Source organism: Mustela erminea, chromosome 3, assembly GCF_009829155.1.
Source record: "Mustela erminea isolate mMusErm1 chromosome 3, mMusErm1.Pri, whole genome shotgun sequence".
Taxonomy (NCBI): domain Eukaryota; kingdom Metazoa; phylum Chordata; class Mammalia; order Carnivora; family Mustelidae; genus Mustela; species Mustela erminea.
In genome coordinates, this window is record NC_045616.1 from 123,433,102 (window position 1) to 123,445,844 (window position 12,743).

At 46.0% G+C, this 12,743-nt stretch overlaps 1 protein-coding gene across 3 annotated transcripts in view; it reads right to left on the reverse strand.

Moving 5' to 3' along the window:
- AFAP1L1 (actin filament associated protein 1 like 1) overlaps positions 1-12,743 on the reverse strand; it is a 58,593-nt gene continuing 45,850 nt past the window's right edge. For all 3 annotated transcript variants that reach the window (XM_032337369.1, XM_032337368.1, XM_032337371.1), the window contains 5 exons: positions 12,395-12,506; positions 9,059-9,223; positions 6,510-6,688; positions 4,359-4,487; positions 1-1,744 (listed from right to left, as the gene is read on the reverse strand). In XM_032337369.1, the coding sequence (XP_032193260.1) occupies positions 1,721-1,744; positions 4,359-4,487; positions 6,510-6,688; positions 9,059-9,223; positions 12,395-12,506 (609 nt within the window). In that variant the 3' untranslated portion in view covers positions 1-1,720. The remainder of the gene's footprint in view (positions 1,745-4,358; positions 4,488-6,509; positions 6,689-9,058; positions 9,224-12,394; positions 12,507-12,743) is intronic.

Here is a 12,743-nt window from a genome sequence, read left to right on the forward strand (position 1 = left end):
TGTGAGCTCCTTTTTCATTGAAGATAAGTGGAATCTGGATGAAAACTGTCAGTTATGGATTAGTTGCTTTTTAGCTTTTTGATGGCTGTGATTATCATATAAACATCATTTCTTCAGTGGAAAGAACACAGGGTTTTTAGTCAGACGTTTCTTATCTAGCTAATAATAAGGGCCACTATTGACTGAGCATTTCCTCTTTCTCAGACAGTGCAAGATGCTTCCCCTGTGCTATCTCACTGAATTTCCCCAATAGTCTTGGGGGTGGGGGGAGGAAATGGAACTGTTAACCTGGGTTTTGTAGATAAAGAAAAGAATGAGAGGTCAGGTGACTTTCCCAGACTTAATCAGCTGGGCAGTGGCAGAGGTGAGGCTCAAATCCAACTCTGTCTGGATCCAGGCTCACAGGCCCTAAGTCTCTTCCGCTGCCACGGACCAGCTAGGTGATTTTGGTCAGGCTATTTTCCCTGCTCTGGTCCTCAGCTACCTTAAAGGGTGGTAAAGTTTGGATAAGGCAGAAGTATGTAAAGCCCTAGGTAGGGTAAAGTGTCCAAAGGTTATTGTGTGTGTGTGTGTGTGTGTGTGTTTCTCTCTCTGGAGCTAGCCTTTGAGCTCTTAACAGTTAACTGGTTTTATCTTTTTTTGGAAGGAGATATAAAGACCTAAAAAACTAAAAAGTGTCTACAGTGTTGAGAAAGCAGTGAGTGGCAGAGTAAGGAGACTGCCCAAGACTTGAGGTCCTGCTCCCCTATAAAAGTATCAAGTGTTAGTAAAAAGCACTCCCGGCAGAAATGAGCCACCATCCTTTGATTCTCCGTGATAGTTTTCCTTGACAGCAGGTACGGAAGTGCAGACTGGAGTGCAAACTCAGGATAAAGACATACAGAGCGTCACCTGGTTCTCTAGCCCTAGCTCCTGGAGCCCGAGTGTCAAATGAAATAGGTAAAGGACTTGATTGGCTACAAATGACCCCACCCTACAATTCCTACACCATACTGTGGACATTAGGAATCCATGTTCCTGTCACTATCACTGTGGGCTGAAAACAAGTCCCCGGCTGAGCCTCCCCTCGCCTGCTGCATAGCAGACCTCTAATTTGAAAGCACCTCAAATGCAGGGTTCTGGTAGCTGCACCCACCCAGCTCTGAAGCACAGAAGGAATGACTGCAGAATTTGTGTGTTGTCTGTAGCTTTTGTTCACGTTCACGCAGGCAGGGAGATTCTATTGATTTTTCGGCCTCTTTATGTTGCCCAGAGGTTGTCAGTGATGCCCCACATGAATCCACTTGGCACAAGTGTGATCAGATGATCAAAGCTTGGCTCTTTGTACTGTACTACCTACTGATGCTTCAGCACTGTCTTCCTTTGCCCTATAGCCTGGGAGTGGGATGCTAGAATGGGATGGAATGGCTTATTCACGTGGGCTTTCATTTCTTCAGAAATGAGGGCGAAGACATTTAACAAAACCTTTACAGTGGTGCAGATTTCTGACTCCCTCCATCCCCGTTTTCCACCCTCTGGGAAGTTAAAAGGACGCCCTCCATGTCCTTCCTCCCTTCCATTTCTTCCCTCCCCGTTTCCCCTGTCATCATGCAAATCATGTAAAAGCTGGTCTTCTGGGTGCCCTGGAGAGGCTACTTCCAGTGTCCTGGCATCTCCTTGTGAAAAAAGTGTTTCCAATACAATCTTGTATTTCCTTTGGAATGAAATCTTCATCCTCCTTCTAGGTCTTCTTCATTTCCCATTCCTGAAGTCCAGAAAGATAAGACAAATCAGGTTGCTGAACATTATAGTGTGACTTACAGGATAAAAACATTCCACTGCACCCGATTACATAAAGATCTCCACTGGCCAGAGAGCCACGGGTCCTAGTCTCACCCTCCTTTGGTAGCCATGGGTAAGTCCTTTCTGCACTCTGGGGAGTGGGGAGTTTTATGGGGGCTCAAATGTCACAAAGTTTGTCTTTCTCAGACAAGGAAACTGAAGCCAGTTTATGCTTGGCTCTAATGCTGGGGTGGGGTGAGGTAGGAGACTGATGAAAGAAAAGACAAAGCAGTTTGGTAAGGAAGGGTGAACGCAGGCGGCCCACTGGGCTCTCTTGTTTCCCCTGGAGCCATGAGGACTTCATCTGGGAGGGATATTGAAGTCCTGGCCAGTAGTGAATGGCTTTTTACCCACAAGTGATGCATAGGGTTTCCTACCAGCTCTGGAGGTGATGGTGTAAACCAGGGTTACATGGGAGGGTTGGAAGAACATTCTTGCTGGGAGGATTCCCCACTCCCAACCTGCTGCTCTTCTCACAGTCTTCACCATCTAAACCGCAGTTGCTCAGGGCAACGACTTTGAGTCATCCTTGGTTCCTTTCTCCTTATCCTTTACATCCCCATCAGCAAATCCTTTGGCTCTACCTCCAAAGCCAGCCACTTCAAATCACCCTACTACGCCTTTTTCATCTCTCATCTGGATGACTCCTAACTGGTCTCCCCTGTCTCCATATCAGTTCTCAACATTGTTCCGGAATGGTTTTGTTTTGTTTTGTGTGCTTTCGTTTTTTTAAAGAGAGAGCACGTGTGAGGCAGGGGCAGAGGGAAGGAGAGAATCTTAAGTAGGCTTCATGTCCAGTGTGGAGTCCGATGCAGGGCTCGACCTCACAACCCTGAGATCATGACCCTGAGATCATGACCTGAGCCAAAATCAAGAGTCTGACACTTAATCAAATGAGCCACCCATGCACCCCCAGAATATCTTTCATTTTTTATTTATTTTATGTTTTATTATTTAAATATTTATTTTTTATTAAAAAATTTTTTTAAAAGATTTTGTCAGAGAGAGACAGAGCACAAGCAGTGGGAGCAGCAGGCAGAAGGAGAAATAAGGCTCCCTGCTGAGCAAGGAGCCCATTGCAGGGCATAATGCCAGGACTCTGGGATCATGACCTGAGCCAAAGGCAGACGCTTAACCAACTGAGCCACCCAGGTGTTCCCAGAATGGTCTTTTAAAAATGTAATTCATATCCACAAATTTTTTGCTCAAAACTTGCCAATGACTTTCCATTATGTTAGAACAAAATTTATAGTTCTTCCGATGTCCTACAAGGATCAGAGAGAAACAAATTGGCCCACAGGCCCATCTGGCCCCCTGTGTGTTTTCAACTAAGAACGTGTTCATCAAAAACTAATGGTTTTACATTTCTAAATGTTTGAAAACAAATCAAAAGAATAATAATTTTTGGGGAGCCTGGGTGGCTTAGTCAGTTAAATGTCTGCCTTTGGCTCAGGTCATGATCCCAACCAAGGTCCCGGCGTCGAGTCCTGCATTGGCCTCCTTGCTCAGCAGGGAGCCTGCTTCTCCCTCTGCCCGCATTTGCCACTGCTTTGACAAATAAATAAATAAAATCTTAAAAAAAAATGTGTTTCTTGACATGTGAAAATTTTATGAAATTCAAATCTCAGTGTCCATAAATAAAGTTTTATTGGGACACAGTCATTCCATCATTTGTTTACAGGTTGTCTACTTTCCTGCTGCAGTGGCAGAGCTGAGTCATTCTGAAAGAAGCTCTGTGGTCCACAAGCTCACAAATATTTACCTTTACAGTTTGCTGATGTCTAGTCTAGATGATCTAGCCTCTGGCTGTTTACTTCTCTAATCTCATGTCCTTATGCTCAGGTGTTAGTTTTTCAAGTCTACAATTTCTTTTCTCCTTCCTTCCTTCCTTTCTTTCTTCCTTCCTTCTTTCCTTTCAAGATTTTATTTATTCATTTGAGAGAGAAAGAGAGAGAGAGCATGAGCAGGGGGGAGGAGCAAGGGGAGAGAGAGAAACAGGTTTCCCCGCTGAGCATGGAGCTTGAAAGAACCCTGGGATCATGATCTGAGCTGAAGGCAGATCCTTCAGCTGAGCCGGCTGAGCCACCCAGGTGCCCCTCAAGTCCACAATTTCTTATTCCCAATTCTGCAATCCAGAAAACCCTAAAACCAAATTTTTGAATCAAGCATTTCGGCACAAACACAATTGGTGCAAAACCTGACCTGAGCTGATGTGAGGCTGTTTATAATCTACTCCACATGGTGTGAATATTCATGTGACTTCTTGTAGAATACTTAACATGTTTGCTTTCACAGTGCTTCCTGAGAACTTGCTGGGGTTTTTCATCATACACAGTATATGTAACATATTATCTTTCTAAAATCCTCAAAGTTCTGGAACACAGCTGGCCCTGAGAGGACTAGACTGTGGGCCAGTATCACGGAGCGAGCCTGGGACCTAGAACCGGAAGAGGTGGGGCCAAGAACCTCTCGGTGGAGTTCTGTAGGAAGGGGGCTGCCAGATCTCTGAATTTTGATTTGCTGAGCTATTGCAATACCTTGGCTTTCTGTAGCACCCTTCCTTGGTTGGAGGTTACGATGGATGGGCTTCTCTTCCTCAGCTCAGAAACACAGTTGACAGGGAGAGGTTGCTCTGGGGCGTTGTTCTGGGGTTTATTTGAAGTTTCCTGTTGATGAGGAAAAATAGTTACATAGGTGAGGCCTAATGCTGGCTTCCCACACCTGGCTTGCCCTCCAAAGAATGCAAATAGAAGGTGCTGTTAGGCCAGCACCAAACAGGGTGAGGGGAGGAAGGCCCCTTGAGGGCCTTGAAATGAAAGTAATGACCTCTAAATTACGGAGCCCTCATGCACCAGGCTTTGCATGAATTAGCTCATTTAGACTTTCCAAGTCTACGAAGTAGGTACCATTATTAGTCACCCTGTTTTACAGATAAGCCAAATGGGAAGGTCAAGTCACTGCTCAAGGTCACATAGTTGGTGAGTGGGAGAGCTGGGATTCAAACCCTACCGCCCTCTCTCTTCATCTCTCCCATATTCCTTCTCTTCTACAGTGCCCTCACCCCTTAACTTTTCCAGATAGTTGCGCAGTACATTACTGGATGTAGTTCTTTAAGTGTGGCATATTAACGGCTAAGTCTGCAGGGAATTTAGAGAAGACATCTCCTTCTCTCCAGAGGCCTTCAGAAAGGTTCACGAGTCTTGGGAAGAGCTATCTGGAATGTGAATTTCAGGGCACATTGGTGGGAAGAAGCAGCTGGGATGAGTGAAACCACTTCTAGCTCCTCCTCCAGCCCTCTGTGGGTTTGCCTTTGTTTTCTTAAGCTCTTCATCTGTAAATGAGGTTGGAAAGCCCCAAGGAGAGGAAGTATACGGGCAGAAGGAACAGCCTGGCTTGGAGACTGTGGGGTGTGGTCTGATCAGGCGGTGGCAACTCAAAACTTATCCGACAAGCTGTTTCATCTGTCTGAATCTCCCTGTTCTTTTCTGAAAGCAAGCATTGAGTTTTATTCATTCAGCAAACATTTGTTGCACTCCTATTTTGCGGACTCTGTAGAAGGGCTAAGGTTATAATGATAAAACAGGCATAGTCCATTTTTAATAAAACTATACAACCCAGTGCGGGAGATAGATATTAGACCAGGAAGGACACAAAAATACACACACACACACACACACACACGTATACAGAAATTGTGGCTAAGTGCTATGAGAAAGAATAACACATTGGACTCCTCGCAATTTAGACCAGTTGTTCCCAAATAGGGGCGATTTTGCCTTTTCAGGGGACATCTGGCAATTTCTGGAGGCATTTCTGGTTGTCAGGTGGGTGTGGAACTACTGGCATCTAGCAGGCAGAAGCTTGCAACGCTGATAAACATCCTACATGTACCTGGCAGTCCCCTATAAAAAGAATTATCGGCCCCAAATATCAGTAGTGCTGAGGTTGAGACATTTAGATGGAGACGGAGGTCAGCCAAGTTCTCCCTGAGGAGCTCTCATTCGGGGCGAGAGGATCTACCTTGCAGGGGTGCTTGGAGCCCTGGAGATCATGGCTGTGCAAAGCCCAGAGGACCACATGGTACACTGAGGACCCTAAGACAGGGCACAAGCACCATGGCTAAGGCCGGGCTCTGGAGTCAGTCTTCCAGCATTGCGAATCCTGCCTCCCACTTACTTAACTGAGTGACGTGGTGTAAGTCCCTCAGCACCTCTGACCTCCGTTTCCTTGTCCGTTCAGTGGCGCCAACACATCTAGTGTCCTACCTCCTGGGACTGCCGTGAAGGTCGGGTAAGATAACAGGAGTTAAAGGCTGTACTGACCTACAGTACAGTTATTGACCTACAACACAGTTATTGTTCAACACACACTTGTTATTCAACATACCGTAGTTACACTTACCAGTAACACAAAGGCTACTTCTAGGACCACATTCAGGATAAAAAGTCAAATGGCAGGGCTTTGGGGGAGACAACAAAGGCCAGAGCTTGCTCTGACGGTCCCCTCCCTAGCAGTGCCAGCTGCTCTTTGGCAGGCTGTCTTCTGGCATGTTCCCTCTCCTCTTTGGGCATCTACTTGCTCATCTGTAAACGACCATCATTTCTACCCGCAAAGAGTGACCATGAAGATCTATAGCACATGAGGGGATTTAGAAGCAGCTACCCTGGCCCAGATGGGTGTGGACTCACCCCACTCTTGTTCTTGCTGCTCACGGAGAGCCCCAGCGTCGGGCCCCCTGCCAGGGACTGCTGTAGTCGCTCCTTCACAGCCACAAGCCGTAGCTCCAGGTCGATCCGGCGCTCCTCCTTTGCCCGACACTGAGCTTCCAGGGCAGCCACGGCCTCCTCCAGAGCCTTTAACTTTGTTCCTGTGTCCAGAGACATGGCAGAGAAACAGCTGAGCCTGGCCTGAAGCCTCAGGGAATTCGGCAGGACCTCAGGTTCTAGTCCGTCCCTCTCAGGGGGCTTTTCCAAGCCCTCAGTCCCAATTCAGAGAAGGACTTGGGGCCTGGGATTCCAGCTCCAGGCTGGGTTGTGTCATTTTTACCTGCCCCGTATCTGTTTTCCCACCTTCTGGATCCAGAACCCTGATTTTCCCCTGGGAAACCACCTTTCTCCTCCAATTCCCTTTAGTTTGGATGGAGCTGACCTCACTTTAAGTTCAAGGCGTTGGTACAGGACTTAGACCTGGCCCATAATCCTGTCTCCATTTTCTGGTCACAGTGATTGGTTTTAGAGATTAAAGTTGGTCCAATCAGAGTGAATCCTGAGGCTTCTGTGGGGTCCATTGGGAAGAGAAGTTTTCTCTGCAGGGGCGGTTGAAAGGATTAGGTGAGGGCTAGAGCTGTGCAGCCATTATGCCACCACGAGGGGCAGAGAATGAAGCCAACACAGAGGATGGCAGAAGACAGAATTATACTTCCTGGTGACATCGTTCCAATTCCTGGAACTTGCTATACCTGATTGCTCAGTTTTCCTATTAAATTTTTTTTTTCTTTTCTTTTTTTTTAAAGTAAGGTCTAAACCCAATAAGGGCTTGAACTCATGACCCTGAGGTCAAAAGTCCTGTGTTCTACTAACTGAGCAAGCCAGGCACCCCTATGTTTTTCCTCTCTCTCTTTTTTTTTTTTTTTCTAATTGCTTTTTTCCTTTTTTAAAAGATTTATTTATTTTAGAGAGAGAGGGAGTAGGGGGAGGGGGTAAAGGGAGAGGGAGAGAAGCAGATGCCCTGCTGCATGTGAAGCCCAATGCTAGGCAGAGCTCTGGGCTCAATCTCATGGCCCTGAAATCAGGACCTGAGCTGAAATTAAGAGTCTAACCCTTAACTGGCTGAGCCATCCCGGTGCCCCCCTTTTCATTTCTAAGCCAATTTGACTTTGGTTTCTCTTACTTGTAACTGACTTATAATACAGGGTTTTACATCAACCATGGGCTCCTACTGGGATTTTGTTGCTTTTCAATCTAAATGAACAAACCTGTATTAGTATCTTTTCATGCCAAGAGGTGTGTTGGGTCTTACCAGGTATAAAAGTTAGTTTCTTTCTCTCTTTCATTCATTGATTTATTCATTCATTCATCTATCCAGTAAATACTTATTGGGTGCTAAGCCCTTGCTTTGTACTGGGTGCTGTTCTGGATCCTTGGGATAGATCAGTGAACAAAACAGGCCAAGATCCTTTATCTTATAGAGCTCATATTTGTGTGTGTGTGTGTGTGTGTGTGTGTGTGTGTATGAGAGAGAAAAAAAACAATAAATAATAATGATAAACATAATAAATAATCAAATGTTACAAAGTGATGTGCTATATAAAAAAGTTGAGCAGGAAAAGGAAGATAGCCTGTTCCAAACCCTGTTTTGACTCTTAGAAAGTTCTGTATATTGAGACCAAACTGCCTTCTTATGCTTCCCTCCCACAGATTCTTGGCTACACAGAAGAAGCCTTATCCTTTAATCTAGAAGTTCTCTGTTAGGTTCATGGATTCCTAGGCACTCTGTGGGTGAGCTCTGAGGGCACACGAGCTCTGGCTGCTGAAACTGTCCACAACATTGTGAATTGTGGGTTTTTTTCCCCCTTGGGAAAAGGATCCATAGGTTCCATTAGATTCTCACAGGGCTGTGTTACCTTGGATGTATTTTATAAAGGACAAGGCCTCTGTTCCTTCAAGCATGTGGGCAAACCTCAAGCTGAAAGTGTGCCAAACTCCAGCTATAGAGAGAACTAAGAGGAAAAAGCAGAAGGTGGGGTGCAGAGGAACCCGGAGCAGGCTGGGCCTGCAGAGGTCATGGCCATGGATATTGGAAGAGGATGTCTCTGTTCATCATTCCCAGCACCAGGACCAGTGTCTCACACTGTTGTGTGCTCAGCACTTCTGTGAATGAGTGACTTAATGGGAGGTTCAAAATGATGTCTCTTATTTCCTTGATTCTAAGGCACACTCTGTTTTCCACATTTTAACATTTCTAAAATCAGATTGAATTTTACTACATTAAGTGTACACGTTTTTGTGATGCCTTTTCTTCCCCTTACCCAAGAGCAGTTACTAGAGTGACAGCACTTTCATTACTCAGGAAGGATGATGACAATGAAGTTGAGGAAGAGGAGGAGGAGGAGGAAGATGGGGTGAAGAAGCACACTGTCCTGGAGAAGCAGCTGACCTCTGCCATGGGAGGTGTCAGGGCTGAGCCCGTGCTCCCCTCCCTCCCAACTTGAGTGCCCAGGACACGCCCATGTAGGTACCTGGATTATTCCGGATGGCTTCCTTCAGCTCCCTCTTCTCCTGCCTCAGTGCCATCAGCTCTGTCCGGATTGTCTCCTTCTCTTTTTCCAGCTTCTCTTTTTCTACCAGGTACCTCCGGGCATCTTCCTCAGCTCGGTTCTTGCCATACTTGTATTGATTGGCACCTGCAGAGATAAAAGGCAGGTGAAGGCCCCCCACTTCTGATCTCTCGTAAAAGTACTTGCGTGGCCTTAGCGTCTTTCTCAGCCTCAACTTCTCCATCTATAAAATGGGAACACTCAGATCTATATCCTTACTGTATAAATTCTCCAAGGAAACAGGAGCAAAAGGGAGGCAGCAGAGCATGGGGACTAGGAACAAGAGCTTTGGAATGAGGCCGACCAAGGTTTGTATCCTCTTTTACCTTTTGCTGGTTGGGTGACATCGGGCAACAGTGATTAGTGGTGTTTCTGTGCCTCACCCCAGGCCTTGGTTTCCTCATTTGTAAATGCGGACATTGATCAAATTTACCTCTTTAGCATTGTGGTAAGTTTTTGTTTTGTTTTTAAAGATTTTATCCATTTACTTGAGAGAGAGAGCACAGAGGGAGAGCAAGAAGGAGAAGCAGGCTCCCCGCTCAGCAGAGAGCTAACGCACAGCTGGATCCTAGGATATATAACTCAGGGCCCCAGAGAATCAAGACCTTGGGCTAAACTCAGGCATTGCCCATTTTATTCCTGGAAAATGGGTGGAGGGAGAGAGGAGCCTAGGAATCCATTCCAGGCTCCACATTATGGTGGACAATTACAGATAATTTTGGCAAAAATTTGTCAAGCTTGTACTATATGCTAGGCCATTTACATGCCTATACGCCATTATATGCACTTAGTCTTCATAAAACTTTGCTATGATTAGCTCTGTTTTGTTGCTGGGGAAACTGAGGCACAGAGAGGTTGGATCTCAACACTAATGATGGCAGAGCCCAGTTTGAGCCCATGTATGTCTACTCCGGGCTCCGTGCCATGCATTACTGCTGTGTGTGGGGGGTTGTGCCATAGTCCAGTGTTACAGGGAAATTTTTATTTATTTATGTTTTTGTTTCAGACAGTCATTCACAGTCATTTTAAGCTGGTGGGGTGGGAATTAGGAATGATTCCCTTGGTTTACTGATAATTGGGGTCTTGTCTCTCTAGCTCTTGTAGGGACTGCAATGGCCACCTGGTGACGCATGCAAAGATCAGTTCCTGTGTCAACTACCCTGCAGTTCGAGCCTGATCACAAAAAAAGCATGGAGGGCACAGAAGGGGAGCCATAGTTCCCCCAACCTCCCAGGTACCCAGTGGCATCCCAGGGGAATTTTCTCCCAGATGTTTGGATTTTATAGCCTGGTAAGCTAAAAATAAATGCATAAAACAGCAAAGTGTTGTCAGTGTTATGTTGTATCAGATAAGGACTTTAAAACCCCCGACCACCATCTGTCATTTCCAGTATTTTATATCTCTTTTTTATATCACTCAATATAACATTTCATTTGAGGAAAGAATACATGTTTTGTGATCTTTGTTGTTGTTTGAATGTTTTATGATTTCTTTAATCTTACGTGGTTATTTCAATTTACTTTTCCATTTTATTTTATTTTTTTATTTTTATTTTTATTTTTTGGAGAGAGAGTGAGCATGAACATAAGTGGGGGGTGTGGGCAGAGAGGGAGAGAGAATCATAAGTAGACTCCAGGCTCAGTGCGGAGCCCTACGTGGGGCTTGATCTCGAATCCTGAGAACACAACCTGAACCAAAATCAAGAGTCAGACATTAAACGGACTGAGCCACCCAGGCAACCCTACTTTACCATTTGAAAATGGGCATTCCATGGGGCGCCTGGGTGGCTCAGCGGGTTAAGCCGCTGCCTTCGGCTCAGGTCATGATCCTGGGATCGAGCCCCGCGTCGGGCTCTCTGCTCAGCAGGGAGCCTGCTTCCTCCTCTCTCTCTGCCTGCCTCTCTGCCTACTTGTGATCTCTCTCCATCAAATAAATAAATAAAATTAAAAAAAAAAAAAACAAACCAATATTTGAAAATGGGCATTCCATAAAGGCCTGTACTTCCAGTGCCAAAGAGAGCATAGTGTAAGGAATGTGACACAACCACAAAGAAGGGACTTTTCCAAAGTTAGTTAGTAATTTAATGATCAAGTGGGGGAACAGAATGCAGGTCTTCTGACCCCCAGAAGAGATAATCTACATTACTGAAGTGGAGATCTAATAAAGAAAAGTATTTTAAAAATGAATCTTCAAAAAGCAAGGAATAGAACTTGACTCTGTTCGGGGCAGGGGGAAGCACTATAAAGCAGTAACTGAAAAGGTTCTTGGAATATGTTGTCCTACAGGAAGCTGGCTGGCTTGTGAATCACACAGGAGCAGAGATTAGTGCTGGAAGTCAAACAGAACTGACCAGAGTCTGGCATACTTAGCCTTTATTGTGCAGTGTGGCAATCGGGCAAAATTCATGCAGCTCATCTATGGGGTGCTAGGGAGAGTGTGGGCTGGGACACGGAGGTGAGCCGTGCCTTTCATGGCAGCTGCCCTGAGGGAATTGGGAGGGGTTCCTTTCTCCATATACTCCCCCAGATCAGAATTTGTAAATATTTTTAGACTTCGGAACAGACAGAACTTGAGGATGAATTTTATATGTGTATGTGTGTATTCATATATATGCAACATTGCAGCATAAAAACACATTTGGTCTTACTTAGTGTTAAAATTTTTGAAAACTAGTTGCTGATATTAAGAAGTCAGTAGATTTCCTAGGAAGGCAAGGTTCTTGTTCTTTTTCTTTTTTTTTTTTTTAATATTTTTTAGTTATTTGACAAGACAGAGATCATAAGTAGGCAGAGAGGCGGAGAGACAGGGAAACAGGCCTGTGTCGGGCCAAGCAGAGAGCCCAATATAGGACTTGATCCCAGGACCCTGAGATCATGACCTGAGCCAAAGGCAGAGGCTTAACCCACTGAGCCACCCAGGCGCCCAGGTTTCTGTTCTTGAATGATCTTTGAAGCTGGGCTGCCCCACTGCGTGGGAGCCGCTGGCTGGAGCTGAGTAGCAGCGAGCCCTCTAGATGGAGCTTGTGAGCTCCAGATTCCTGCAGTCTTTTTCCCCCGCCCCATCCCCTCTTGCCCGCCCTCTGGAGGCCACTGCCCTCTATCACGTGGCTTGTGCTGTCATTTTTCTTATGGTAGAGTGTTTTCTTAATATCTCACTTCGCTCATTAATTCACATGTCCGCTGCCTGGGGGAATCTGATTGGAGATCCCCGACCCCGTGGATGGTTTCATTCCCTTCCTCGCTCCCACCCAAAACTCACTGGAGGCATGGCGCTTGACTTTGACCTGTGGATCCACTCGATGGGACTTCTCGCTGCAGGAGGAGGCATGGCGTTTCACCTGGGTGCCCGCGGGACGCTTGGGCTCCTCGTCCTGGGGGAGATGGAGAAAGCTGGTGAAGAGCAGGTAGGCTCAGAGCCCTCAAAATACCCAGGCAGGGGTATTCTGCTCCGAGTGGAGGGGCTAAGCCCTGCAGGACCTCTGAGATCGTGGCCTTACATTTTTAGACTGGGGCCACACTCAGCAGTTTCTAGATTTCTTCTACTAGTATGTATCACGCGATTGGGTCAAGGGCCGCAGAAGGCACCCCTAAACTGGAATATCTGGTGA